Here is a 27,183-nt window from a genome sequence, read left to right as displayed (position 1 = left end):
TTACAAATTAAAATTTACTAAATCTTTGACAAATGTTCTAATTAACTGTTATTAAGTTTATCCTGGTGTTGTGCCTGACTACATTATGTTGAGAAGGATAATAGTCTGCTACCCTCAAGTAAATGGAAAGGATAAAACAAGCATTTTTGAATCTAATAAAGTCCAGTGCATCACAATCACAAGGTATGTCCCTAAACATAGGTTAATCCCTTAGTGTCACAAGCTTCATGTGCTCTAGAGCTGCTGTATTACATGACATACATTTGTGGTAAGGATCCAGTGCAGATAGTCCAGATAATATCCATCAAGGTTGCAGGACATGCAATAGGTAATAAACAATTTGAAGCAATTAAACAGTTTTACTCAATATTTTATTTATTAATTCTATTGTGCTTTAACTTTATAAGCACAAACTGATTCCCAACCACCCTCAAAAAAACAACAAAAAAAGGAAAAAATGACTGAGCAGTGCTGCCCCCCCTCCCCAGTGACAGGTTGGATGGAGAGGATACAGTTAGAGGGGAAAAAAAAAAAAAGGCACAATCATCCTCTGGAGTTGTCTTGAAATGCTCCAGCCAGTCACCTCTACAGAAAAGAGCCACTACAACAGTAAACACAGAGTTACTACCCAACATTCCTCACTGCCAGTGGCTCTTCCTCAGTGCAGGTCAGGGGAGAAATTAAGGTGGACAAGACAAAGGAATGCTACTAGCTCTTGGTGACCTTGTCTCAGTTTTGAGTTGATTAGCAGAATAGTTTCACCTTCCTGATAGCAAGATAAAGAAACCACATCTATATACAGGGAGAATAAGGTTCTTGGTCTGTACAATAGGGCCTATACATTATTTACTGAGCAATCTAATACAAAACAAAAATTCACTCAATTGCAAAAACAAATCTCCATATCTCGCCTCTTGAAAACTGTGACTTCAAGATTGAAGACACAGAATGGCATGGTTGGACAACACACTTTTGTGCACCGTCTTTCAAATTAAAGTTCACATTTTTAGTGGTAACAAAGAGGTGGAGATGGGCAAAAAAAACAAAAAAAACAACAAAACTCTTGCTATCCAGCATTTATATCCTTACGGTCGGAACTCCAGTTCATCAACACTTATGACCTTGGCTGGCATGGAGGGGAGTGGCTGTTCTAACACATCTGAGCCAAACCATTTTGCAAGGCCTAGAGGGGGGCTGCCTCCATGTCGCTGGGAGCCGTTTGTCCGGTGGGGGCCTTGGCTCTGTGATTGAGAGCCTGGGACACTTGGATGTACTGTAAAAATGAAACAATACTGTTTAATCCAAGAACCAAGTAAAGTTCACACTTTTTTCCTACATAAATATGTAAGTATGAGTATTCACTTTCAGATCTTCATGGTAAGGTGACACCAGGGCTGATATGTCACAAATACCATAGATATGCAAGACAAACCTTAACTATACCAGTTTGAGCAAAGTTATGTTGGCACCTTGTGTAGATAGAGAAAATTACAAAAATACTACAGTCAGAATCTTCGAGGTAACTTAATGCTGCCACTACCATGTACCACATCAGACATAACATTTGACAGTGCTTCAACTCACTTGGTCTCTGTTGCTGAAGTTGCTGTTGCATTACTGCCAATTGCATTTGAGTACTGGCTCTGGGAGGTAGAAGTGCGTGCCCTGTTGCATTTAGAGGGTACAATGGTTGTCCAAGAAGGGCAGGAGGCAAGCCTTGAAGTTGTGCAATGTCAACGTGTTGTGGAAATACACCTGTGAGTACAATTTATAAGTTCCATCAGTTATTAATGTCTGTTTAAGATCAGATATATTAAAATAAGCCTTTATACATAAATAAAGTATTACTACAGATAACAGGTGGGAGACAACACCAACCTGCTTGCACAAGAGCAGGTCCAATTTGCTGGGGCTGGATACCCTGTGCCAGCATTCGCTGAACCACATTTGGGTGGAGCTGGGGATGAGGGCGCACCATAGGCACATGGGACAGCAGGGGTACCGGATAGATGGGTCGAGGGAAAGATGACGAAGGTACTGGTGGTACCATGGTGGGTGTGTTGTGTCCAGCAGAGGCAGGCCTGAGGCGCTCCTGGTCCTTGCTCGGAAATGTCTGCGAGTTGGTCTTTACTGCCCCAGACTGGGCAGCACTCCCATCTATCGCTTCCAGGTAGAGGTTTGGAGAGCTGCCGTCTGTTATCACAACACAAATCACATGTTACAGTTTTGTACTACATCAATTTCAAATCAAGAAGTTCTGGTAAAATTCTCTGTACCATCCTGAGAGTGTGCTGCTTGCTCCTCCTTTGCATCTGGAACACTCAGTGGTTCATCTCTGCTCTTCTCTTTTGTCGCATACATTTTTCGGATCACAGATGTTGGTGTAAATGAAGGGGACAACTGCAAGAAGAAAAACAAAAACAATTGACCAACAACGTGTTTAGAGATTAGACAGTCTTCAATGTGAGATGGGGAAATATAGTTTATGCTCACCATACTGGTGACAGCATTGCCTGGGGAGTTTCTCCCAGCAGGCTGAGGGCCTGGACCAGGGGAGCGATTAACACGCTGTGGTCTGTGGATTACAAACACATCAGCAATACATGACTAGTAAATACCAATCCATCCTTCTTGGGTGGGGTGCATACACTGAGCGCAATTCATTAGAATTAACTGGTAAACATTTGGACCAAAGATCCCAAACCTTTAGGCATAAGATATTTTCCGTATTACATTAGTAATGACAAATTATTAATACTGCAGCATAAATATATGTTTAGAAAACTAACCGATTACGGAAAGACTTGTCCTGTGGTGGCTTGTTATACCCAGACTGGAATGAGTGATGGCCTTGTAGAGCAAGGTCTTGCTGGAATGCCAGAGCTTCCAGATCTGCTGGATTCACCGACATAGAGATCACCCTCATCTGTACAGACAATACAAAGCTGAAATCTCCAATAGCTCTAATCTAACAAATTGTATAATAAAGCAAAAATATATATTGATGTAGCTTAAACTAATACTACAAATAAAAATGTGCCCATAAATGTGGCGTCCGTTCCAATTAAAACTGATACACATACATGGGTATAGTTACGTTACCTGTTGGTGTGCAGCAGTTCCAGGGCTGATAGACCTATGTACATCAGCAAACTGTTCTGGTAGCATTGGCTGAGAACCCACAGGAAATCCTTCAAGTACAAGAGGGAAAAAAAAAAAAAAAAAAAAAAAACTTAGAGAAAAATTATTTTAAACTCAAAATGTCAGATATAAAGGCTACACAAAACCCTAGAATAGCAGACATGCCACAACACCCTCAGAAAACTTTGTTCAACATTTTTGGATAAGGGGAGTTTAGCTTAATGATTAAAACAGATCAGCTCAATGCACTAGACAGTCACATCAATTACATGGTATTCTTTAAGTCTTTTTAACAATGCAACCATAAACATGCAGGTCACTTTTTCACCAACTTACCTGTTGAAGGCTGCAGTCGACTGTTGAAGTAATCAGGTGAAGGCGCCCTTTGTGGAAAGAGAGGTGGTGACGGGCCTTTGTGTAGTAAGCCATGCAGAGGAGCAGAGGCTGATGGGCCTTCAGAGTTACCCAACAGATTGCCAAGCAATTGAGGGGAGCCACTACGAGCAGGACCTCCCAAGAGCTCCTACAATACAAACAAATGCCTTTTCAGTTTTGTGTCTAATTAATTGTCAGACAAATTAATTAAAAATGAATCTGACAGGAACCAACGATGTTTTATTTTGGACCCCACTAGACTGAATAGGAGTCTGTTAGTAGCAACCAATTATACCCATTACACTATAAAAAAATAAATTAGGACTACCCTGAAAAGTCAACATACTTACCTGGAATATATTCTTCTGCTGCTGAGTAGGCACCTGAGCTTCAGACAGTGTCACCACAGCTGGGTCAGAAGGATTCTGTGTCGTTTAAAAGAAAGAATTTGACATGTGCAAACCATTCACATAGTTTCTTGTAAAAACCCATCCCAGTAAGGATTCTGCAGTGTACACAGCTTGTAGTAGGGATTTTGAAGTGCACCAAAATAGCAACTGGGACACAAACTTTCTAATTAATAAATACACGTTAAACTTGGGAAAAACAGTCTTTGCTAAAACCACCAGCTGCAACACTGCACACACACCGAGATGGATTAGTACATGTAAGTCAACAGTGTCTCTCGTGCAAGTCAGTTATGGTTCTATATGATGTAGTGGCACTGTCCTTAATGAACACCTTTCCAAAGATCATTGAGATGTTTAGAGCCTCAAAACGAGGACACCAATTCAGAAACTGACTTGCATAAAAAGGACACTAGCAGGTTTCATACTTCAAACATATTCACAACAAACCAAACAACCTCCAAACAGTGGAGAAGTAAATTTATGCCCATCACTTTCTATTCCATAGACTTTTCTCTGCAACTTGCATGAAGCCAAGATCACACAGGAACAGATTTACCTGTTCCATTTTAACATGCACAATGCTGTTAGTTATCCAGTGTAAGGCAGGGGTTATATAAAGAATACAAAACATGCAGACATACTTACATTGTTTGTGTTGGTTTTGGGATGAGTTGGCAGAGTTCCACTTGCCTTCATGCTGCTAACCAGTTTATTAAAGGCTGACATGTCTGTGTCACGTGACCGGGGGCGGGTGCTGGAGCCACCTGTTAAAGCCTCCTCCAAATGCTCAGCCATGAAGGGTGTGCCATTTCCTCTCTGGGGAGGTGTCACCTTTTGTACTTGTGGTTCTGAGCCCAGCTTCATCCCCTTCATCCCCCCCTCAACCTCCTCTAGGGACAGCACCACTCCTGAGTTAGCTGGGGACAGAAATATAATTCAACTTTAAATAGCTGTTCTAAACAAAAAGGTTACCCAGTGCTTTACAAGTTGAAACAAATTACAAACCAATAAAAATAAGTTTGTGATAAAAATGAGTTTCAAGAAGATTTAACAATTCTCCACACTTGGGAAATCAGCTCAGATCCTTCAACACGATTAACACAAACCCCTTAGCCCATTCTTGCTCACTGTGGACATACCAATGATTGCCACCTGACATTAGCATATGGTTGTAGTAATACCAAAAAACAGGAAATGGTATGTGCCTGCACTTTTATCAGCATTTTACAATTAATTTTGAGAAAGTTCTGCAAGTAAAAAAACATTTTTGTAACAGCAGTGCTGTTACTCCCAGTTTAAAAGTTTGATTTTGGATAATCCAAAACAAGATTTTTCAGATTTTGCAGAATATTTCTACAGAATCAGAAACAGTATTGCAATGCAGTGTCGAAGTTGTTGAGCTGGACAAGTGTATGACAATAATTTAGAGATTTATTGGAGTTTTCATAAATATGAAGCACGGTATTGATATCACCAGATTAGCCAAAAACAACTTCTGCGGATAAATTTATCCAGTTGCATATTCAGTAATGTGATAATCATAAATTCGTTACGTAGGGCACATAGTCCCAGTATAAATTTTGATTCATGGTATAACTCATCTAATCTGATGTTCTAAGGGTTTAGAGAACTGACACTCACTGCTTTCCCGCAGACGAGCTTTGTTGACAGACAGGGTTGAGAGAAGGGGCTTCAAGTCTATTTTGGCCTTGTGCAGAAGCTCCAGGATATCCACCTTCTCCTTGCCTTCTGATTGAATAGGTGTGAAGTATGGGGCAGGACCTTTATTTGGTGAAGTGAGGTGTGGTTCAAGCCCTTGAAAGAAGCAAAGCAGTCGACAAAGCACTTTAAAAACCTGTTGTGGGAGCATGGACATGACATTAATTTAGTAAACTAGCAGTCAGTTGGCATTGAGTGGTCGTTTTAAAATAGCAATGTTCATTTCCAAACCTTTGTACTTAAATCTTTCTCTGCACAAACCTTTATACCTTTATATATTTTAAAGAAAATTTACTCAAATTTAGTCATTTGGATACCTTGAAAACGTAGGATCCTTCAGTTCTAAAGTATGGAAGTTATTCTTTAAGGCAGTGACTAAGTATGGAAGTCAATGCCTTAAATATACTTTAAAAAGGCCTCTGTTCTTGCATACTCCCATATGCATGTCACATAAAGCTCCTTCACAGAAACAGTGAGACAGCAAGAAAATCATTTACCTGCTAGTCTTTCTAGCTCCTCATGGGGAGTGGATCTCAAACTGCTGGACCTGCTGCCCGAGGGGCTCATGTTACTGGAGAACCACTGACTGAAGCGACTAGCAGATACAGGACCCTCACCCAAAACGTCCTCTATCATCTGTAAGACAGAAACAGCTGCCTGTGAAAAAGTTGAGGACACAAAAAATTGCAGGCCGAACAGTATAGGGACAAAGATGGCACTTACGTTTAGAGAGCTTTCCATCGATTTAGCACAAAATGTGCCAGAAGACAGAGCAGTGTCATTGAATGCATTGCTCTTTGGCCTTTCGCTGGCTAAATGTCACAAACCCTTGAGCTCACAGCTTTGTTAAGCTTGTAGCCAATTTATATTCAAATTAGTAACAACTTTAATATAGCTATAGTGATGGGCATAAATTTTACAAAAATATTTCAAATGCACCATTCAGTGACAATACCCAACACCACAGAGCAGGTTAATTGTGATTCAAGCCAGTGCAGCAAAAGGTAATATCTACAAGTCTTCTGCAAACTTAATGGTCAGATTCAAAGAGGCTTGTTGAACTTTGACACGAGTGTCATCTGTCAGATTGAATCTGTGCCTGCAAGATATTTTTAATTATGGTATAATCTTGAAAACCTCTATAGTTTAGTTTACACCATTTAGCATACAGAATAAGGGAGGGGGAAAAAAGAGCCAAGAGCCCGTGAGTGATGTTCACACCCTTAACCCAAATTAACCACAGTGCATCCCAGTACTTACAGAGGCCAGTCCAGGCATGGTCTTTTCCAGATTGAAGAATTCATTAAAGTCAAAGTCTCCAGTGGACTGTTCTGGTAGAACATCAGGGTGGGGAACCTCCTGATCAGCTGTAGACTGCAAACCCACTTGCTCTTCGGCCTGTCCCCCATTACATTCCACTGGTGCACATTAAGACAAAAATCACAATCTTAGGTATCACCAATATGATCATTGTTTACACCATCCCACTAACTGGCTAAAACAAACAAAATGTATTAGGTTGATATAATTTTGAATCACAATTGCACACAAAATTTTGACATGCCTGCTTTCGCCGACTCTGTCCTCTTCCTTGACCGCTTGGACTTGCGCTTGTCATCTTCTAGGATTTTGTCGTCAAATCCAATGAGCTCAATTGTCTCAGACTGGCTTGTGGGACCCCCAGAGAACCACTCTGGCTCCTCCTCTGCATACGAGTCATTCCTTCTTCTTTCGCTAAACACACGTTTGTCACCAAAATCTCTCTGCAAATGACAAGACAAACCCATGTTGCTAAAAATCTGACTTGAGTCAACAGGACTACTGACATGTCTTTAAAAATATGAAGTAACCACACTGATGAAACATGTCTCTAGTCTGAGCAGGACGTTTACAATTTTACTTGTTTTATATAATGCAACAAATATATGAATGAGCCAAAACCCATTAGAAAAAATAAACTGCAAACACCAACCCTGAATCTTTTATCCTTAAAGTCTCTCTCCCGTTCCCTCTCTTTCTCTACACGGGCATCTCTCTCAAACGCTCGAGCAGCAATTATGCGGCCACTGCCGATTCTCCGTGTTCCACCTAGACGAAGAGACTCATTCTCCTTATTTTCCAGAGGGCTGATTGGGCGACGGGTGTGGGGTACAAGTGCAGCATTGCCTTGACATCCACCACCAAAGCTGCGTCGCTGTGGGCTCAGTATGACATCTAGATCATCCTCCTTTAACCGCTCACGAGGATCTGAAACCAAACAGGCCAGGTGTTAAATGTTTTCTGTACACAAGAGTTGAACTACACCTAACAATACAGTGTAAGACTCTGGTTATAAAGAAAATATTTCAGTTCAAGAAATTTAACTTTCTTAACCTTCATATCCCCACATTTATGAATTGAACCATTTAAATAATTGGTCATAACCCAGAGGGCTACATATTCAGTTGTCATGCCAATTACAAAAAACAACCTAGAAAACATTTTCCTGAGTTTCATAACATCCCACAAACATTTTATTACAGATCACAGAATAACTTAATATGGTTTAAATCTAAATCTGTAGACTATGTGTCTTTAACCACGTTTACCTGGGATTCTTCGTTTTAAAGGAACTCTATCGTCCACATACTCCTTTTTAAAACCTTCCACTGGAGAGCTACGCTCTGAAGTAGGATACAGTGAGGCATGCCATTTCTCCGGGTCCCAGACACCATCACTGTAACGGAACATTAAAAAATTAAACAGATTTCCTCTGTTTATTTTTCCTTGTTATTCTGAGAATCATTTATAGTTCAATCCAACTTCTGCCAGAAAGATAAGGACGGACACACACACACTTATATTACTTGTTTTACTTTTCATTTAATTATTTAGTTATATCTATTATATTTTTATTAGATATGTGAACATATAGAGTGGACTCGAACTATTCAGACCCCTTGATATTTCTGTGTGAATTCCACTTGTTTGGCATTTGAAACTGCATATTTCAAATTAATGTTAAAGAAAGCAGAGCAAATTCATCTCAAATCTGAATGTGACCATAGGAAGCAAAAGATATAACTAAAAAGGTAGAGAGATGAAGAGGCCTTCTGAGGGGTGGGAAGAAGGCACCCTCTCTGCTTTAAGACTATCCCCCCCCAAATCTTTTCCTTTTTTATAGAGCTTAAAGTCAGAGCTGGCTCAGGTGACTATAAACCACCTTAATTATGCTGCTATAGACTTTAATTGCTTTCTTAATAATAAATATTCCATGTCATTGCTTACTTTCTTCAGCACTGAACAGGCACTACCAACGTGCACTTAAGCCAACACTGAAAGCATAGAGACTTAGTAGTTGTTTTTAATGTACCTATACTCCCAGAAGGTGTCATCAGAACCCATTTGTCTCTACTCTTCTAACAAGAGACGTGCAACATTGTATGTGCCTAGAATACTTTAACTTTCTGTAGGTTCCACACACATGTGATTTAAGTAAATGATTAAAAAGCAGATTTGCAGATTTCCAGGCCACCTAATTTATAAATTATTTTGGATAATTTAATCAAAGTATGTGAATAGCTAATATGCCAAAAAGCAGTGCACGTCATTGTCATTAATCTACCTGCTGTCCTTCAAAATGTATTTATGCCAAGTGACATTTAAAGAGAACAATCTTATCCTGCGTACAATGGCTGCAGCCCACACACACACCTTTAGACAACGCTATATTTGCTGCATAATTTGATCTCTACACCGATATGTGGGTTTAACTTCAGAGATGTGAGAAAATGTCACTTTGTGATGTATAATTACATCAACCCCTGATGAAAAATCCACAAAACTATAAATAAAGAACTTCAATGGTGTCCCAAAATTAACCTCATTAATAAATGTCCATTATTTTGTCCAACGCAGTCTTTTTGTGGACTCATCACCTCAGATGAAAATAGATATTCCTATAGCGAGGCCACATAAATGCTACAACAGGGTGGATTTCTCTCATTTAAGTCAATAAACTCATACCTGTCATATTTTTCAGAGAGACATTCTGGCCTTTCATTGGAAAGTGGCAGTTCTTTTATTTCCAGAAGCTCTTCCTGTAAAAAAAATAAAAAATATATATATATTATATATAATTTTTTTTTTTTTAATAGGGCAAGTAATGTTAGAAGACCTCTATACAACCTCTCAATCATAGCGTTCATATTTTCCATCACCTTGGTATATCTGTATGGAGATGTGGTTCCTGGCTGTTGCTTCACTTTGACCACGGCAGCGTCATCGTTCTTCTGTGCTACACAGGTATCGTTCTCCATGATTTTTCAGACACTGAGCCGATTCTAGCCAAACAATGATTTTGTTCCTGTTGGAAACAAAGTTAAAGTTAAGCATTAAGAGACTTTTGCCCACTTTACACAATGCAACCTTAAACCTTATCAATGCAATTAAACACGACCTTTAACAAATAACAGCATTTTTCGAAAGCAAGACGGAGTCCCTCTACTTCTGTGCCTACAAAGTTGTTTTGCGTTAGTATGTATGGAAAAGCAAAACATACAAAATGTGGCCTGACCTCAACTATAAGCAAACGTTAACCACAAACAGTAAATACCTGACTGAAACAATTTTGTAAAATCAAGCCAATTTAAGTCGACACATTTTTAGCAAACGACACTAGCTAATTAGCAAGTTAATTGACAACAGCCAGAGACCGCTGGCGTGAGACGTGACATGTCAATTAGCTGTAGCAAATTACGTAGCATTAGCATTTACTGACAAACTGCGTGTAGTATAATGACTGCACTCTAGCAAATACAAAACAAAAAACACAATACAACCGATCCTTAGTGAAATACATTTTTTCACCGAGTTTCAAGCCAATATATGCTATATAATAACCCACAAACTGCTGAGGGTTTGGCTAGGCTAACGTCCCACCAGATTAACATTAAACCCTCGTTTGTGGACCGTTTTGTAAAAACAAACTCATATCTCGCACATGTAGAAAAACACAAAGGCCAACTTACTTTAAATGCTGCGTGGTAAGCTGGTTGCTAACGGCTGAGCAACGGCAGTTCACGTTAGTTAGTTAGTTAGCTAGCTAGCTAAACTAGCCTAGCACTTTAAGCTAGCTAGCTAACTAGCTGGGGAATGGGAATAATGCCCACCCAGCGAGTCCCAAATCTTAAGCCGGTTGAGTTGTTGCAGTGATTTTAGCAAACGCACACTATACTGGGGTAACTTCACAAAATAACACAGGTCCAAATAGCAAATGAATCTACTTGGAGACTGCGTAATCTCAAATAAACGTCTGCTCTTTCTCTGTTTTCTAAATCGTAGCAGCAATATTCCTGAGCACCGCTTTAAGAAGGTCCTTAAGAAGATTACAGTGTGCCCCTGGCGCCTTTGTAGAATTTGTAAGCCTGGTGTGCGTCAGTCGTATTACATTTTCAAATTTAAACAATAATATAGAATGTATACGAGGCGTTTCTATGTGACTGTATATTGGCAATATATTGACAGTGGCAAATATCTAAGTAACTTTTTAGAAGCCTAACGTTAGATTATACAAATTGTAGAACGCTAACAAGGCATTGTTTGGGGCAGCTACTAGCTGTACTGGGGTTTGCTCCATTTATCCGCCTCGTACATGTGACCGGCTACACTTAAAGAGAGACTACAAAGAGCATGACGTTCCCGCCCTCGCGGGCTGTTCAGGACCACATATCGGTTAGTCGTTACTTTGTAAGAATCATGCTTGCGCTGTCGATTTTGAGGACTTTGATTGCGCCTCACTGCGAGAATTAAACACGTTACAGCTGTTGTATAGTGTACATTTTTACGTGTCTCACTTAAGCGCCAGTTTGAAAAGATTATTAGTAATATCGTGAAAACGCCAAAGAGGAACCTCTAATGTCTTAAAACTTAACCAAATGCTACGAGTGTACTGCGCAGAGCGTCGGCGCAGCCTGTTGCCGTTGACAACAGAATCTGTGGAACAAGCCCCGCGTCACGTGACTAGGAAAAACAAACGCGCGGTACCCAAGCAGTGTGTGGTACACACGGATGAAGGATATATATATACAGACAGGCTTTAAAGTACAACAGATTGTTGGCCTTAGTTTCAAATCTGCTGTGCTTCGGTTCTGTAACTTGACATGTCGCGATTCAGCGGCACCAAAAAGCCAGATCTAAGAGGGCCCCGACCGAGCGGCGCTGTCATCGTTGTTCCTGAAGCTGAAACAAAACATGTCCGTAAAGTTCACTACAGAAAAGTTCATTACAGAGTTGGATATAACTGGAACAAAGGAGGACGACTCAAGGAGCTGAGAATAAGGTGCTGTGGCATTTTTTATTATGTATTTCTGTTTCCACTAATTTACCAATAATCACTTAATTTGTCGTTTTTAACTTTTGCAGGCATTTGGCAAGAAAGTTCCTGAAAATATGGATGCAGAATACCTTTGGCAGAATTCTTCCTCACAAGGCCAAGTAGTTTATATCAGTTATTTTCTATTTGGCACTCCAGCAGTAAATGTCCTACCTGAGCCCCACTTCTCTAATTTAAGGAAATATTGCGTTTTGCAGGTCTCACTATGACCGTGTGGTCCTGAGACGAGTGTTTGAGGGATGGAGAGACGAGTGGTGGACGTCCAGGAGGGAGTGGAGTCTCACAATGAGGGCAGAGTGTCACTACAGGTCAGAGAGGCGGTTTATTACAGAATGAAATTTAATGCAAACACTTCATTTGAGTGCTGCAGTCAATTTAGGCTGTTACAGGGCAACAAGCAGGACTTGTAGAAGAACTTGTGTGAGGATAGTGTCACATTCATATGAAGAATGCACTTTCCACTAATCACAGGCCAACAAATCTAAACCTACAGTTGTTTCAGTCAGCTGCAGTCTGAATCCAGTAATAATTAGATGTAATGAAATGTATTTAGATGTTTAAAAAACGGTGCTTTTCTTTTCTTTTCTGTTTTCCTGCAGGGACCTGTCCCTGTCCAGGACATTGGCCTGTTCACAGAACGTGCTGTGAACATATGCTAATTGTGTTTTCTGTGTTTCAGGTATTATCTGTATAACTTGGTAGTCCATAGGTGGCGAACATTTCTCTCTTTGCAGGGGGAAAAGAAGAGGAAACTGCAAAATGCTCAGTCATTTGGTATGATTTCAGTATATCTAACCTTACACAACCTCTTGATATTAGATACAACCAAAAGCTGCTGTGTCGTTAATCACTTTTCTTTTTTCCTTAACCAGCTGACAGACAACAGATGCGTCTTGTTTGGGAAAAGTGGGAGGTTTTCACAGAGATGAGGCGAATGAAGAACAGGATGCTTGAATCAGCTCTTGAGCAAAACAGACTCGCAACTCTGTGGTAAGTTTACTCTATTTACGAAGTAGAGCTGCAATCATAATTCATAGCAAGTTATTAGTTTTAATCCTGTTATATTTTTTGTTTGTTTGTTTTTTTTGTAACTGTGCAGTTCTGCGTGGAGATTATGGCAGACTAGGCTGCAGCAGTGCCATGACCTTTACGTTTTGGAGGACCGAGCCATAAAACAGCGTGCTCTGACTTTACAGAGAAGGGTAAAGATGTCAGACTACCTGAACATATCATATATCTGTCATATTTCCTTTAGTGCTTTGTGTGATGTGTTCCCTGCTACTTTTCTTCTAAGGCTTGGCTTCAGTGGAAAGAAATGCACACAGCTGCCTGTTGTCAGAAAGAGAAAGAGTCCAAGGCTTCATTTCACTTCATTCTCAGACTGAAAAGAAAAACATTGCATCAGTGGATATGTTATGTTTCCTCTTGCCAAACCAAAAAAAACTCTGAAGGTAATTTTTTAATTAACTGGCTTCCTTTCATCTTTAACTGAATTCACAGGATTATACATGCAGTACTTCTCATTTAAATTCTACAGGCTGTACACATTTTATACAGTTACTACATTTTCTCTTACTATTCCCTTGATATGATTTTTTTTATTAGCTGTGGCTCAGCATGCGTATTATCTCCATCTGGTGAGGATGTGTTGGAGTAAGTGGAGCAGTGTTTTGCATCACAGATGGACAGAGGAACAGCGTTTGCAAGCTTCAAGCCATTTGGCCAAACAGAGTACCCAGCGCAGAGCACTGGAGCGATGGAAAGCTTGTATCCTACTAAAACAGAACATTAACAAATCTTTCCTTTTCATCATAAGTGTTCGCTGTAGGATAGTAAGTGCTTGTAATTATCAGTGCAGTTGTTTGATTCTTGAGCTTATCAATAGATGTGATGCTGTGCAGAGAAGAAGCTGAAAGAAACCAGATAGCAAGGCAGCATCACCATCATCATTTACTGGTAAAAAAACAAAAAACAAAAGATAAAGCAACTGCAAATAAGTACGGAGAACAGTTATTTTATGTGTTGATCACTGTACATTGTTGTTGCAGAGTGCTGGATTGCAGGGACTTTCTCTTAATGTCATCTGGAACAGAACACACAGACTGAACAACAACGTGGCTGTGCAACATTACAATCAAACTGTAACTGATGAGCACTCCTCCTAAAATTACATTATAAGTAAAGTTGATGCGAGTTTGCACTGAATGCTAAAGTTTTATGCTTGTGTTTTGTGTAGACGTTAAGTAAGTATTGGAAGCTGTGGCAGGACCGCCTGGAGGAAGCTGAAGACAAGTGTTTTCAGCCACTTACAGAGATGGCGCAGAAAAACTACAGGTACCTTTTACATTTTTTTTTCATTCTGTCTTGTTTTTTTTGTGTGTCTACTCATTGGTATACAGAATTAAAAGTGTGCAATTAAAAGTGTCACAAATATACCTGTATTTCAATAAATTAGTTTTCCTTTAATTTGGAATTTATTACATTCAGTATTTTTTCTCTTGACAGTACGTCCCTGTTGAGCAGCTGTTTTCACTACTGGAGAGAGAAACTTGCTGCACAAAGACACATGCAGGTATTTTAAGAAGGTCAATCAAACACACAGCATTACTTAAAGAGCAGAAATTTATCTGCTCAGAAACACTTAGACCAAATTGGCAGTACAGTATGGTATTGCACTGAGTTACTTCCTCGAATGTAAAATTTCTGAATACTGATATCTTTCAGCTGTAAAGATTCTAACAAATAATGAATCAATCAATTAGTCAATCGTTAAGTTTTTGACTATTAGAACAAGGAATATATGCTTATTGTCAGTCTGACTACAATTCAAACACAGTGTCAACATTAACAATTTCTTCCTAAGTTCTAGTTCAGAAGAAGAGTAGGTAAACACATGAATGATGTCTGTGTGACTGCAGTGCATAAATCATTTTCCACAGGAGTTGGAGCACCATGCAGACGTTTGGTTTGCAGAGCGCATGTTGCCTCGTTGTTTCAACTCATGGGTTGAGTTTACGCTGCAAAGGAGACTTCATAAACGAAGGAGACACACTGCAGAAGTCTACAATCAGTGAGTTACTGTCTGTGCTGTAATTCCTGCCTGTGCCTGTCCATCTTAGACTTCCTTTTTAAATTATTTTCTTTGTTTTTAAATCATCAAATGTTTTTGCCCTGCCCTGACCTCTCTGAGCTGCTATCTGGGCATTTCCCCTCCCTGTCGCCAGCTGACCAGCTGTTCCCCGACGTGCTGAGGACACGGCGTAAGCTCACATGGCTTTTACTGTGGCAGGCGCTAACTTGTGGAATTCACTGCCTTGACAAGTTAGACAGGCCTCTTCACTGTGCATATTTAAATCACAGCTGAAAACCCATTTCTTCTCCATGCCTTTTGACCCAGTATGACCCACCTTTTGGTATTTGTATTATTTTGGTCCTTTTAGGTCTGTGATACTTTTAATTATTTATTCATATTTATTTTAGCCTTCGCTTGCCTTAAGTTCTTTATAAATAGAGTTGGCTTTGCTAATTAATTAACAAGCCAAGTAGAGCAAAGCAATCTGTTGTCTACACAGAACATGATTTGTTTCTCCTCTGTGTTATCAGGCAGCGCCAGTTCACATGGGTATTTTACACCTGGTGGAGACGGTCAGAGAAGCACAAGGCACAGATGCTTTCTGAGCGGATGGTATGCCAGCTGCAGATCAAAACTGTACTGTTGATTAAAATAAGACACTGAGAGACTCATTGTTATCAGGCAATTCTTCATGAGGAACGATGCCACATGCAGAGAGCCTGGTCTCACTGGAGGCAAAGGACAGAGCAGCAGATCAACGAGGAGGAAAAAGAGAAAGCTTCAGACCATCTGTACCTGCGCAGAGTTCTCCACAAGACGATGACACAGTGGAAGGACAACAGTAATGAGATTCGAAACAGGTGAAGCAAACTTATTGCTGCTGAAGAGCTCGTGATCTGCAAGTACATCAGAGCTGTGAGCTTCCAGTGTTGTTGGCTGACAGACCTGTGTGTCTATTTGTTCACATGTTAGAAGATACCGAGAGCAGCAGGCCTGTCAACAGGGTGACCTGAGCTGCAAGAAATGGGCAGTGGAAAAATGGAAAAAGGTGCTTTTTGTGGCCTTTGTCCTATCCGGACTGTACTTGATCTTTTTATTCACCCCTCCTCTGTTTTATTTTAGCTGCAAATAAATTATTTTTATCATCATTTAATTCTTCAAATTAAATTATTTGATTGATTGATTAAACATATAAAATCTGTGAAAATGCATGTAATATTTCCCTCAGCTCACAGTAGCCCTCTTGTTTGTTTTGTGTGCCAACAGAAGTAACAACTAATTGTTATACCCCTTATATACCATTAAAAAAAAAAAAATCAAGGAAGCAGTGGATACAAATGTTATGCTCAGTTATTTGTATCAGGTCTGTGCTTGTCAGTGATTCTTGTGTTTTATCAGTTTGTTCAGAGCCAGCGAGTCACAAAAAGCACACTGGAGCAGATGAAGCGTTACCATGACGTTAAACTTCTCAAACGCACCTTTGATGCCTGGAAGGTACATAAGAATCAGTTACAGGCAATACATGTAATCTCTTAATTTCATAAGGTGGGAGTGATAAAGTAAATGTGAAAGCTGATGGACTGTGACCTTCTATATTCCCAGTTACACCATGTACAGATGTGTCACATCTATGCTCATGCAGAGGAACTTTACAGACGGCAGACACAGCGCTCCCTCAGGTATTAAACACAAATACATACTGTCTAGATTCCCTTTAAGAACCTGAAGTCAGATACTGTCCAATTACAAATCAGTGGTGTATGTCAGCGTCATTAGTTTGTCTCTCCAGGACAGTTCTCCTGGTGTGGAGGGAGAATGCAGTGCTGCTGGCAGAGGTCCAGCTCATGGAGCGACAAGCACAGAATCACTTTAAGCATTTCCTGCAACTGAAGGTTGTAAAGCGGTCTGGTGCTGCCATCCTGATAAACTACTGAAATTCTTCATTTTCAGTGTCTTTGCTAACTACTTTGTTTTTATGTAAAATCTTTTAAGGTGTTTCTTGCTTGGAGAGAAGTAGCAACACATGCAGTGTCAAGACGCCACCAGCAGGCGGAAGCATTCGGCAAAGCTCAGAGGTCCATAAATCAAGGTAACAATTAAACTTGGTACAGGTTAAATGTTTGCAATGTTAATTTCTGAAAACAGATTTAATAGTATTTATTTACAATGTATAGTAAACATCATGTGTAAGTAAAAACTACCCAGTAGTTCTCTCACACTCACAATGATGTTTTCATTTTCTTTCTACAAAATTTGAGCAGTAACATTAGTGTTGTGCTGGAATCCTTGCATTATTGTGTGTATCTGCTCAACTTCAAACTTGATGTCTTCTGTGTTTAGTGAGACTCCTGCAGTATTTCAGACAGTGGAGGAAACAAACCAGAGAGGCTCGGAGGGAGAGGATGCGTATGGAAAAAGCCAGACTTCACCATAACTCCAAAATCCTCTCTAAAGCGCTGAAAGCATGGAATAAACATCACTACCAATACCGGAAATATAAGGTTTATACTTCATTATCACATTAATGTAGCACATGCTGTGACATGCATTGTTAAAATTATACTTTTCACAGGTGATGAAACGACATGGAGTCTTGTTGCTGAAATTAAAGATGTACCAGACCTATTTTGAACAGTGGAGAATAAAGGTTTGTTGATGCTATTTATCACATGCTGAACAAGTAAACATCAGTTTAACTGTCATTAGTAGTACTCAGATAAAAACACAATCTAAATTACAACACAATTAAGAGGTCAAGAGAAGGGAAATTAGAGCATGGGCATTGTTCTCTTTGTATGATGTTGAAGCTAATGGTTTAGTTCACTCTCTGGTGATATTAATACCAGTGGTTTGATTTGGTTCAGTTAACCTGTCTTTGGTTTACGTCCTGCTAACAGCTGCAGCACAGACAGAGAGAAGCTAAACAGACAGAGCGAGCACTCTGGCACTGGTCCCTCACTCTTCAGGCCAAGGTAACACATTCTTTTCCCAGGGCCTCACAAGGAGAGAATTTTAGAGTTAGTGTTTAATGTGTCTTAATGTTTCTTGGCGAACTTTGTGCAGGTGTTGTATGGATGGAAGCTGTGTGTCACAGAGCAACGCAGGAAGCAGGAGCAGGCAGCCAGAGCTGCCCAGGTCTACAGAGACCACCTGCTGAAAGAGGGTGTGACATGCATCCTCACATATGCTGCTCACATGAACGAACTCACAACGAGCCTCACGCAGCACAGCCAAGAGCAGGTGGGCCTTTACTGTGTGCATTTAGTATGTTTAATGTCATTGTAGACTTTTTGAGTACTATTTCATCAAGGCTGTCTGTGTCCTGCAGAGACCACAATCACGTCATCTTCAGAGAGTGGTTAAACGCTGTGCCATGCTGTGGAAGCAGCGAGCACTGTGTAAATCACAGCAGGAGCAAAAGGTCCAAGGGAAACCACCAAAAAAGAGTGTCACTTTCTGTTTGACAACGCCTGGAATCAAGAGCGTTTCCTCATCTGACGCAGTGGAGCAGGAAGCTGAGGATGGAGTGCTTATCAAACTGTGAGTCTGAGACCCTGACCAGCTGTGACTATGCGTTCAACACATGGAATCTTACAATTAATCTTTTTTCTTTGTCTTTTCTTTGCAGGATTCCTCCCCGTACACCTCGGCGTCAGCCACGCCGCCGCGAGGAACTGTTTGAGTCTCCACAGACAATCTTGTCACATAATGGGTAAAGCATTTGTGAATGAAGCAATAACATTTTTATGTTTACTCCTTTCTTTTTTTTAACATTGCATCATTGCAGTATTTATTTAATACGCCACATGTTTTTCATCGTAGAAATGACCTTAAATTGAAACAACATGTTTAAAGTCTTTGAACAGGCATGACAACAGTTTTTTTAAATCATTTTTCCTAGCACCCAAAAGACATCTGACCTCCTTAACACCGAAACAGCTTCGAAACCCATGGAGTTCACTTCTCCTTCACAGGAAAATCATCCCACAGACGTATCCTGCCTCCATCCTGCTACTTCCATAGATCAGAGTACCATCACATCTTTCATGTCACTTTCTGATCCTCACATGCTCAATGTGGACTCTCTTCAACTCAACCAATCCTCAACCCAAACCCAAGACCTTCTTTTACCTCCTTCTGCCTTCATGACGACAGGGACTCAAGTTATGGTAATAATTAGCTTTTGACTTTGACACATATCAATAAGAGCTGAGTGCTAAAATAGGTAACTTGACTTTAATTATATCGTCTGTTTGGTCTTTTTAAAGTTGAGGAAGGCCAGCAGCTCAGGTCGTAGAGATCCTTCACTTGTCACTCCCTTTAACTCAGTTTATCCAGGTATGGTACCTACACTTTTTCTCCCACAGTGATTGGTTTTTGTTTCATAAACACCATGGTCAAAACAACCCTTGTGATGCTTTTTAAAGAGCCACATCTGAGAGCCTCCAGTGGAGAAACTAAGGTTCCTCATATAGGAGATGCAGCAGTAGATCCAGCTTCAGCTCTGACGAGAGAACTGCTAGACATTCAGATGGACATGAAGAGTTTCCAACAGGACAAGAAGCAGCTCCGGTAAGATTAAAAGAAAACATACATTTTCTTCTTGAGTTGTTGAACTTGTCAATATATTAACTGATGTTTTATTATGTGTGTCCATTCAGTGCATGGCAAAAACTGAAAGAGGTTTTGGAAAGCTGGCTGCAGACGAGTGGAAAGGAAGAACAAATGGAAAAAAATGACATTTGTCAAGAGTTGAAGGAGGTAAACAGAATTTTCTTGTGTGTTATTTACAGGACTAGAGTAACATGAATTACAAGAATACAGTCGATCGATACATAGTTAAAAAATATTGGTATTTATATGGTATTTAATTCTTTGTGTTATTTATCACTTCATTTACTAATACTTATATTACTCTGGGAATAAAAGCTGTTTATTGTTCACAAAAAAGTGTTATGTCAGTCTGACGTCTGCGTTAATTGAGATATGTAGAGACACTTTGGGTGCGTTGCCAGTTGCCGATCTACTTCAGTTAAATTTCCCAAATTATTTACACTCATGGTTTAACTTTTGAATGCATTCTTCTGTGGCTTCATTCAAACATTAAATCTCACATGGGAAACTTTATGATGTCACTGTGACTCTTGATGTTTGACGTTGACAGCTGGAGGAGCGCATCAGCAGACTGTCCACCAAACTAGCAAAACAGAAACCAACAATGCTACTGCACGCAGAGAGGATCCAACATCTACAGACAGTCCTCCAGACTTCAGGAGCTTGTCTTCTCCTTCGACAAACAGAAGAGATGGAAAGTGCACACTCTGCTTTTGCAACATGAGAGGAAACAGTGCTGGTCTGCACATACCCGTAAAGTGATCGCACCTGTTGGTTGTTTGGACTGTTGTTCAACAGGCACCATAACATTTCTTAAAATAATGTGAAGACTGACTTGTGAGGAAATGGATATGATAATGTCCAGGAAATGCTGTATATTATTGTTGTTATATAATGCAAATAGTTTTAATATTGACTCAACACATCCAAAAAACATTAAAGCAAAGTACATTAAAGCAACCTTCACCTCTACATCTATGCTTTAAATTTACGAAACATTTCTTAGGGGTCATCTTTTTAGCAGATGGTGCTAAATATTTTCCATATGTGAGCAAAAAGTGATCCTACTGTTTTTTTTTTTTTTTGCAGGCTGCTCTTACGCAATAGGTTTTCTGTTTCCCCGTTTGTATCAGTGCCTGTAACACTTTGGAAAAATCTTTTCGGACAAATTAGTTATTTCAGACGAACACAAAAAGCAGCGGTCTTTTGTGCCCTGCAGACTGCATGAGGTAGATTTGTCTGAATCAGTGAACTACAGCAGAGCAAAATGCGAGGACTTTATCCTGTTGTACTCTTTCTCATCTTTGTCTGCAGCTTCAGGGGTACGTTTTGTTAAGTTTTGTTAAGTTATTGCATGCTCACTTTCATCCTTATTGTGTCAGTGAATGCTGCACATCTGATTGTTTTCTTTTTTATAGCTTTCTACATTTCAACAGACATTAAAACAGATTTTAGCATTGTAAGAATAATTTAATAGTTCACTGTAATGCAAAGTTAACTCTAGATTATCTTGGTAAATTAATGTTGAAATAAATATATCAAATATCTGCATCTTGCAAGTACGTGTGTAGTTGCTGCACAGTTTCTAAATGCTGCATATATATATATATATATATATATATATATATATATATATATATATATACACATATATTACTCTTCTGACTGGCTTCATGGACTATTTCAACTATTTTTTGTATGACAGCTAAGAAGATACGCTGGTGCACAGTGTCGGATGCTGAACAAAGGAAGTGTGCAGAACTAGCTAAAGCTCTGGTTGCAGTGTTGCCACCAGCCAGTGTGGCAGCCTTTGGCAGACTCTCGTGCATAAAAACATTCAGCACAACTCAGTGCATCGATAAGATCAGGGTAAGCCATCTTGGATGTAGTTTCATAGTGTTTGCCCTTGTTATGACTGAGCAAAAGAGTATAGTGATGGTAGAAAACTTTCTACCAGTAAGACAGGCCCACTCACCCACCTACACTTTTTTTGTTGAATTCAGGGAAATGTTGCTGATATTGTGACATTAGATGCAGGTGAAGTCTATTCTGCTGTGAAGCAGTTCGGCCTTACAGTCATCGCCAAGGAGCTGTACCCTGAAGGTTTTTTTTACTTCACTTCTGATTCTGATAGACTTCAGCACCAGTGTCTGAGTCAGTATCCGTGTCTGAGTACGTCCTCGTGTGTCTACACTGCAGGAGGCTGTATTCTCTCCGTGGCTGTGGTGAGAAACAGTAGCTTGGATATACGAAATCTGCAGGGCCACAAAAGTTGTCACAGTGGGGTTCGATGGACGGCTGGATGGAGCCTTCCCCTTGGCTTCCTGTTGTCCCGAAACTTGCTGAACTGGTCAAAGGAGCATCCACTCAGTCAAGGTAATGAGAGCATTATCAGCAGCAACTAATGAAAACAGCACAGTGAGGAAGTGTCCTCTTCCTTTGTTGTCCTCCCATTTCTTTTCTTTTTCCTCGACTTGTTCTTTTCCCCTCATGAGCAGATGTCAGTAACTTTTTTAGTGCCAGCTGTGTTCCTGGAGCAGGTGCCATGGCATCTCCTCTGTGCGCTCTGTGCCAAGGCGAAAAGTCCTACATTCGCCATCAAAATCAACACTGTGAAACATCCCACAATGAGCCCTTCTACGGCAGCCAGGGAGCCCTCAGGTCAGGCATAACAAAAGATCATAGCTTGATCTTCACTATGTTTCCCCAGAACACAAAGCAATGTTGATAATATTAATGATGTCCCCCTGTTACCCCATGTTTTGTCACAGATGTCTGAAGAACAGGGCAGGGGATGTGGCATTTGTGGACCATTTGGCCCTTGAAAGTATTGATGGTGAATAATTTTCCAGTGTTACATCTACAGTATCTTACTATTCTTTCATTCTGTTGCAGGAAAAAAAGAAAAACATCTTTGTGACATAGGGCTTTGAGACACTAACCATGTTATGAATGACATTCTCAGATCCTTTCCTTTCCCAAATCGCTCTCTTCTAATTTCATGTCAGCTTTTATCTGTTTACTAAATACATAACACCACAAGCTGTCAAAATACAGTCAAAATCTGCTGTTCACGCTCTTCTTACTCTGTCTGTTCTCTTAGAGAGGGAGAGAGATGAGTTCAGGTTGCTTTGTGCTGATGGGACACAAGCTCCTCTCAGCCACTACAGGACCTGTAATCTGGGTCGTGGTCCAGGAGGGGGTGTGGTCACCAGAGGCAACTTTCGCAAGGCCGCTCACAAATTTCTAACAAACGTGCTGGTAAAGTTGTTGTTCGGTCCTTTTCTCTCAACCCACCAATACCACACATTATCTTTCCATGCTCTATGTCCACAGTTGTTCTTTTATCCTCATAATTGAAGCATTCCTTATGATGATTTAGGAACTGTTTGGCAATGAAGGAAAAGAGAGGCAGCGCTTTCAACTCTTCAACTCATCAATTTATGGGAAAAAGGATCTTCTCTTCAGAGATGTGACAGAGAAACTACATGTTCTTGCTAACAGCGCAGACGTCAGCCAGGTGCTGGGGCTGGATTATGTGGCTCTCCTCAAAGGTCTTGGACATGAAGGTGGGCATCACCATCTTTGTCCTATTGTTAATATTGATATTCAAAACTGATTTTGATTATAAGGTGTCACTGAACCTGTGTGTGTGTGTGTGTGTGTGTTTGTGCAGGAAGCTCACTGGAGGACAGCGTTGTGCGATGGTGCTGTATTAGCCATGCAGAGCAGAAGAAATGCGAGCAGTGGGCTCTCAGTATAAAGTCAGACCCCCTGGTGTGTGTCACAGCGGCCTCAATGCGTGACTGCATTGAGAAAATTAAGGTAAATCATGTTACTGGCAAAACATGAGGTTATTCTGTTGTGTGTGTGCTCTGTAGAGAACAATATTACTATACAGTCATCTGAATGTTACCATCTGCATTTCACTCCAGAAGGATGAGGTGGACGCTGTATCATTGGATGCAACTCACTCATTCATTGCAGGGAAATGTGGTCTGGTCCCTGTAGTTACAGAATATTATGGTAAGACACATTGTTTACTTAAGTCTATCCTGAAAATGATAAACACACACAGCATCTTGTTGCATGGAGTTCATGCAACAAGCAGATGTTCATTCATGACTCTTCTGTGTTTACTAGTATATGTGCATATTTATACTGCTTCGGTCCTTTAGACTGCTTATTTACTGTGAAGTGTGGTCCCTAATCGAGGTTTCTGATTCTCCACCATGTTGGTCAGTACCATCTAAAGATGTGATAGTAAAAGATGACATGTAGATTGTAGTGTCACTATTGTGTTTTTCATTACTGGTAAACAAATGGAGAAGCTGAATCCAGCAAACTCAGACAACCAGAATCTAAACAATGTTCGTTCTCAGCTGGTGAGGTAATTCAGGCAGCACAAAGACGTTTGGCTGAGATTTCAGAAACATTTTTATATTGTGTTTTTGATATAAACAGTAAATGGGTGTCTAATGCCTGCAGTCCTGCCGCTTTTGAAGCTGCTCTGTGTTTGATGATGTTGTTCTCTAGAACTCAGCACTGCTAATACGTGAGAGTTGCAGCAGGAGATACCAACTCAGATGAGGTCCAGTAAATTTTCAAAACACTTTGACGCTTCTTATGTAATCGTAGACTGATAGAGACAGTTTAGATTCACCTTTAGCCTTTGGGGGGAAAGATGTTCTGGTACTTTATGGACTAAAGCAAATGACTGGCATGAAAATGAATTGTCCCGTGTTGTTTCGGTCTCACTCAGGAAGAAAATGTGTTCCTGCTGAGGGATCAACCCACTTAGAAACAGATGGTAAAGCGAACAGAACAATAAAACAATAACAATCCTTGAATCTGTTGTGATTATTGTCTGTACATTAAATCCACCACTGTTTCTCTCCTCAGTGTTGCCGTCAGTGGTGGGTGTGGCTGTGACAAAACGTTCCAGCAAGAACTTATTTATCGGAAACCTCGGGGGACGTCGGTCCTGTCAGGGCCACATGTACAGCCCTGCAGGCTGGCTGCTGCCATACAGACACACACTGAGCCTGGAGCATAACAGCAGCTCCGCCTGTGATCCCAACAAAGGTGCTGTTGTCAAACCAAGTAGAAAATTATTTACAGATATTTGCTTTAAATCCACTCTTATTATGGGAAAATCATGTTGCAGTCACTCTGTTTGTGTTTCTCAGTGTACAGTGAGGTGTTTTGGAAAGGCTGTCTTCCTGGTTCACAAGGGAATCTTTGTAAAGTGTGTATGGGGGGCACCGGGGAGGCTGCAACCAAACGCTGTGCTGACCACCACAATGAGCGTTACTATGGCAACATGGGGGCTTTAAGGTGACTTACTTGAACGAGAGGTTTCTGTTCAAAACACTTTATCCAGCCACAAAGTTAGAAGTGGTTGATTTGTTACAGAAGCAGTGTAGTAAAGTGTTGGGTAAATGGTATCTCTGGATCATCACTAAATGCGACCCACTTCACAGATAAGTAGCCAGCTGACTGCAAATGTAAAAAAAAAAACTGATTGTAGTTTATTTAAAAAATTCAACACTGGTCAGTACAAAACTATCAAAGGTTTATTTTCTGTAGAAATGTAGTGTCTACAGAGATCAAATATGAGGAAAATAAAACTAAAACTATCTCTACTGCTGGATGCATTAAGGGCTATGTGAGAAATGTGTTTTTATGTAGTGTACTGACCCTTTAATCCTTTACTCATTATTCTAAGGTGTCTGATTGGAGATCCAAGTGGAAAAAGCTTCGGAGATGTGGCCTTCCTTGAGCAGCACAACCTTCAGTCCAACATCCACAGTGAGAAATTCAAGATGAATCTATTGCCAAATCTTCCTGCATGTTTATTGTCATGCAGTATGTTGTGCTTTTATCACGTGCTTTAGGTTTGAGCTCCTCTGGTTGGTCAGAGGGATGGACGTCATCAGATTTTGAGTTGCTGTGTGCTGATGGTCGTCGGGCTCCATTGTCAGAGTGGCAGAACTGTAACCTTGGAGTCGTACCACCAAACGCCGTTATGACGCGGCCAGTGCTCACAGCACGAGTGTACGACTTCCTCATGAAGTCACAGGTGCGACTTTCGTTAATAAAGTGTTTTATATTGTGTTTTTGTCCTAAACAGTGGATGGGTATCTAATGCCAGACGTCTACCATACAGTCCACAGTTCTGCTGCTCTTGAAGAGGTCTTTCTTTAAAGCACAGAACCACTAATGTGCAGCATGGATAGTCTGTGAGAAGCTGAAAGATACCATCTCAGATGAGGGTGGAGTTGGGAAAGCCAATGGTATCTTCCAGCTTCTGATTGCCTGAAACTAAACTGATCCAGGTAATCAGCAGTGGGTGAAGGGATAGTAGAAAACAAGCAGGACAGTGGCTCTTACATACAACTTTCATACAACTCTCACAATAACCAGGAATCCACGAAATGATAATTTAGTTTTTCTTCTTTGATGTTGTGCAGGGTCAGTGTATATTTCTATTTATTCCCTCCAAATGTACCTCACAGGAAACACTGTCAGCAAACGCAGAGTTCAAGCTCTTTGAGTCTCAGCAATATGGAGAGAGCGATCTGCTGTTTAAAGATGCAACGCAGTGTCTCGTCCACACAAGCCACATGGATTATCGCTCCATCCTCGGAGAGGAGTTCTACACTCACGCAGAAACCGTCTTCAACTGTACACACTCTGGTACGGCTCAAGCACACATTGGTTGTTATGCACATAGATGATATAATTCAAGCTGATAATGTTCATGTGCACTTTAATTTTCCAGATACCTTGAAGTTTTGCAACCAGGATGTGTGCAGGATGTTCTAACACAGGCTGAAACAACTCGATCATTTGCTTATCAGTGGTTCAACCCTCCATGCACATATCAGCTTTACTTGCATCACTGCGTTAGTGAAACACTTTTCACGTACAACGAGGGGTTGGGGATTTCATTTCAAATGGAGCACACTTGCTGTAGCAAATGATTCAAGCCTTAAGACTCACAGTGTCCCATAACACTGCAGTATCTCTTATACAACACAAAAAGTATGAATGTAAAAGCAAAGTATGTAGAATATGAAAATATATTTGTGTGTAAGGTATCTAAGTTGTGCCTAAATGTCTACATGCCTCCAAATACAAACCTTTGTCACTGAGTGTGTTAATAAATGTTCTGTGCAAATGTTTTAGGTGTTTAGATATTTTTATGTGATTACCTGAAGTGTCTAGTTGGTCCCTGATTCAATCTGCAGCAGAAAAAGGAGATTATCTTCATGCACATGAAGAACAAGGAGTCCAGATGATCTGACACATCTCTGAGTCAGATTACATGAGGGATGGTGGAAGTTTACATTTGTTGAGAAAATATTTGATATTTGAAGCTTCAGTTGCCTCAAATAATGTTTGTACAACATTGTTGTTGGTCACTAGCAGAAAATAATAAATACAGATAGAAATATTGATTTAAAGTTGTTCAT

General features: G+C 40.3%; 3 protein-coding genes across 4 annotated transcripts; 2 read left to right on the top strand and 1 right to left on the bottom strand.

Annotated features, from left to right (window-relative positions):
- Positions 1 to 361: 361 nt before the first annotated feature.
- On the bottom strand, positions 362 to 11,018 carry eif4enif1 (eukaryotic translation initiation factor 4E nuclear import factor 1). Its single transcript, XM_026349065.1, has 19 exons — positions 10,655 to 11,018; positions 9,845 to 9,990; positions 9,651 to 9,724; positions 8,234 to 8,361; positions 7,618 to 7,892; positions 7,210 to 7,408; positions 6,906 to 7,063; positions 6,143 to 6,281; positions 5,568 to 5,741; positions 4,572 to 4,843; positions 3,867 to 3,941; positions 3,478 to 3,664; positions 3,103 to 3,191; positions 2,790 to 2,926; positions 2,494 to 2,575; positions 2,277 to 2,400; positions 1,879 to 2,193; positions 1,585 to 1,755; positions 362 to 1,273 (listed from the first exon to the last, which is right to left on the bottom strand). The coding sequence occupies exons 2-19, from the start codon at positions 9,941 to 9,943 to the stop codon at positions 1,086 to 1,088; spliced, it is 2,886 nt and encodes a 961-aa protein (XP_026204850.1). The 5' UTR covers positions 9,944 to 9,990; positions 10,655 to 11,018; the 3' UTR covers positions 362 to 1,085.
- A 613-nt stretch (positions 11,019 to 11,631) lies between these two features.
- On the top strand, positions 11,632 to 21,259 carry sfi1 (SFI1 centrin binding protein). Its single transcript, XM_026349270.1, has 31 exons — positions 11,632 to 11,964; positions 12,048 to 12,119; positions 12,216 to 12,326; positions 12,698 to 12,792; positions 12,891 to 13,008; positions 13,118 to 13,220; positions 13,313 to 13,469; positions 13,624 to 13,785; positions 13,904 to 13,974; positions 14,067 to 14,159; positions 14,255 to 14,352; positions 14,524 to 14,590; positions 14,958 to 15,088; positions 15,622 to 15,703; positions 15,773 to 15,951; positions 16,064 to 16,139; positions 16,490 to 16,585; positions 16,694 to 16,770; positions 16,881 to 16,983; positions 17,084 to 17,180; positions 17,432 to 17,592; positions 17,664 to 17,738; positions 17,989 to 18,063; positions 18,155 to 18,331; positions 18,420 to 18,631; positions 18,720 to 18,803; positions 18,993 to 19,260; positions 19,360 to 19,429; positions 19,519 to 19,663; positions 19,753 to 19,852; positions 20,256 to 21,259. The coding sequence occupies exons 1-31, from the start codon at positions 11,786 to 11,788 to the stop codon at positions 20,427 to 20,429; spliced, it is 3,708 nt and encodes a 1,235-aa protein (XP_026205055.1). The 5' UTR covers positions 11,632 to 11,785; the 3' UTR covers positions 20,430 to 21,259.
- Positions 20,918 to 27,094, top strand: zgc:172271 (PBP2_transferrin domain-containing protein). 2 transcript variants are annotated; one of them, XM_026349271.1, is made up of 17 exons: positions 20,918 to 21,027; positions 21,411 to 21,574; positions 21,709 to 21,808; positions 21,905 to 22,081; positions 22,204 to 22,366; positions 22,477 to 22,541; positions 22,809 to 22,966; positions 23,088 to 23,274; positions 23,382 to 23,530; positions 23,641 to 23,731; positions 24,468 to 24,515; positions 24,608 to 24,790; positions 24,895 to 25,042; positions 25,434 to 25,516; positions 25,603 to 25,787; positions 26,224 to 26,404; positions 26,490 to 27,094. In XM_026349271.1, exons 1-17 carry the CDS (start codon positions 20,973 to 20,975, stop codon positions 26,531 to 26,533), a joined length of 2,181 nt encoding a protein of 726 aa, XP_026205056.1. In that variant the 5' UTR covers positions 20,918 to 20,972; the 3' UTR covers positions 26,534 to 27,094. The 2 variants fall into 2 exon arrangements, with proteins under 2 accessions (XP_026205056.1, XP_026205057.1); XM_026349272.1 differs by lacking the exons at positions 20,918 to 21,027; positions 21,411 to 21,574 and having other exon boundaries at positions 21,649 to 21,808; positions 22,223 to 22,366; positions 26,490 to 27,093.
- Positions 27,095 to 27,183: the final 89 nt, after the last annotated feature.

The sequence above is a fragment of the Anabas testudineus genome, chromosome 5 (assembly GCF_900324465.2).
Source record: "Anabas testudineus chromosome 5, fAnaTes1.2, whole genome shotgun sequence".
NCBI classification, from domain to species: domain Eukaryota; kingdom Metazoa; phylum Chordata; class Actinopteri; order Anabantiformes; family Anabantidae; genus Anabas; species Anabas testudineus.
This window is presented reverse-complemented; position numbering and strand designations above follow the sequence as displayed.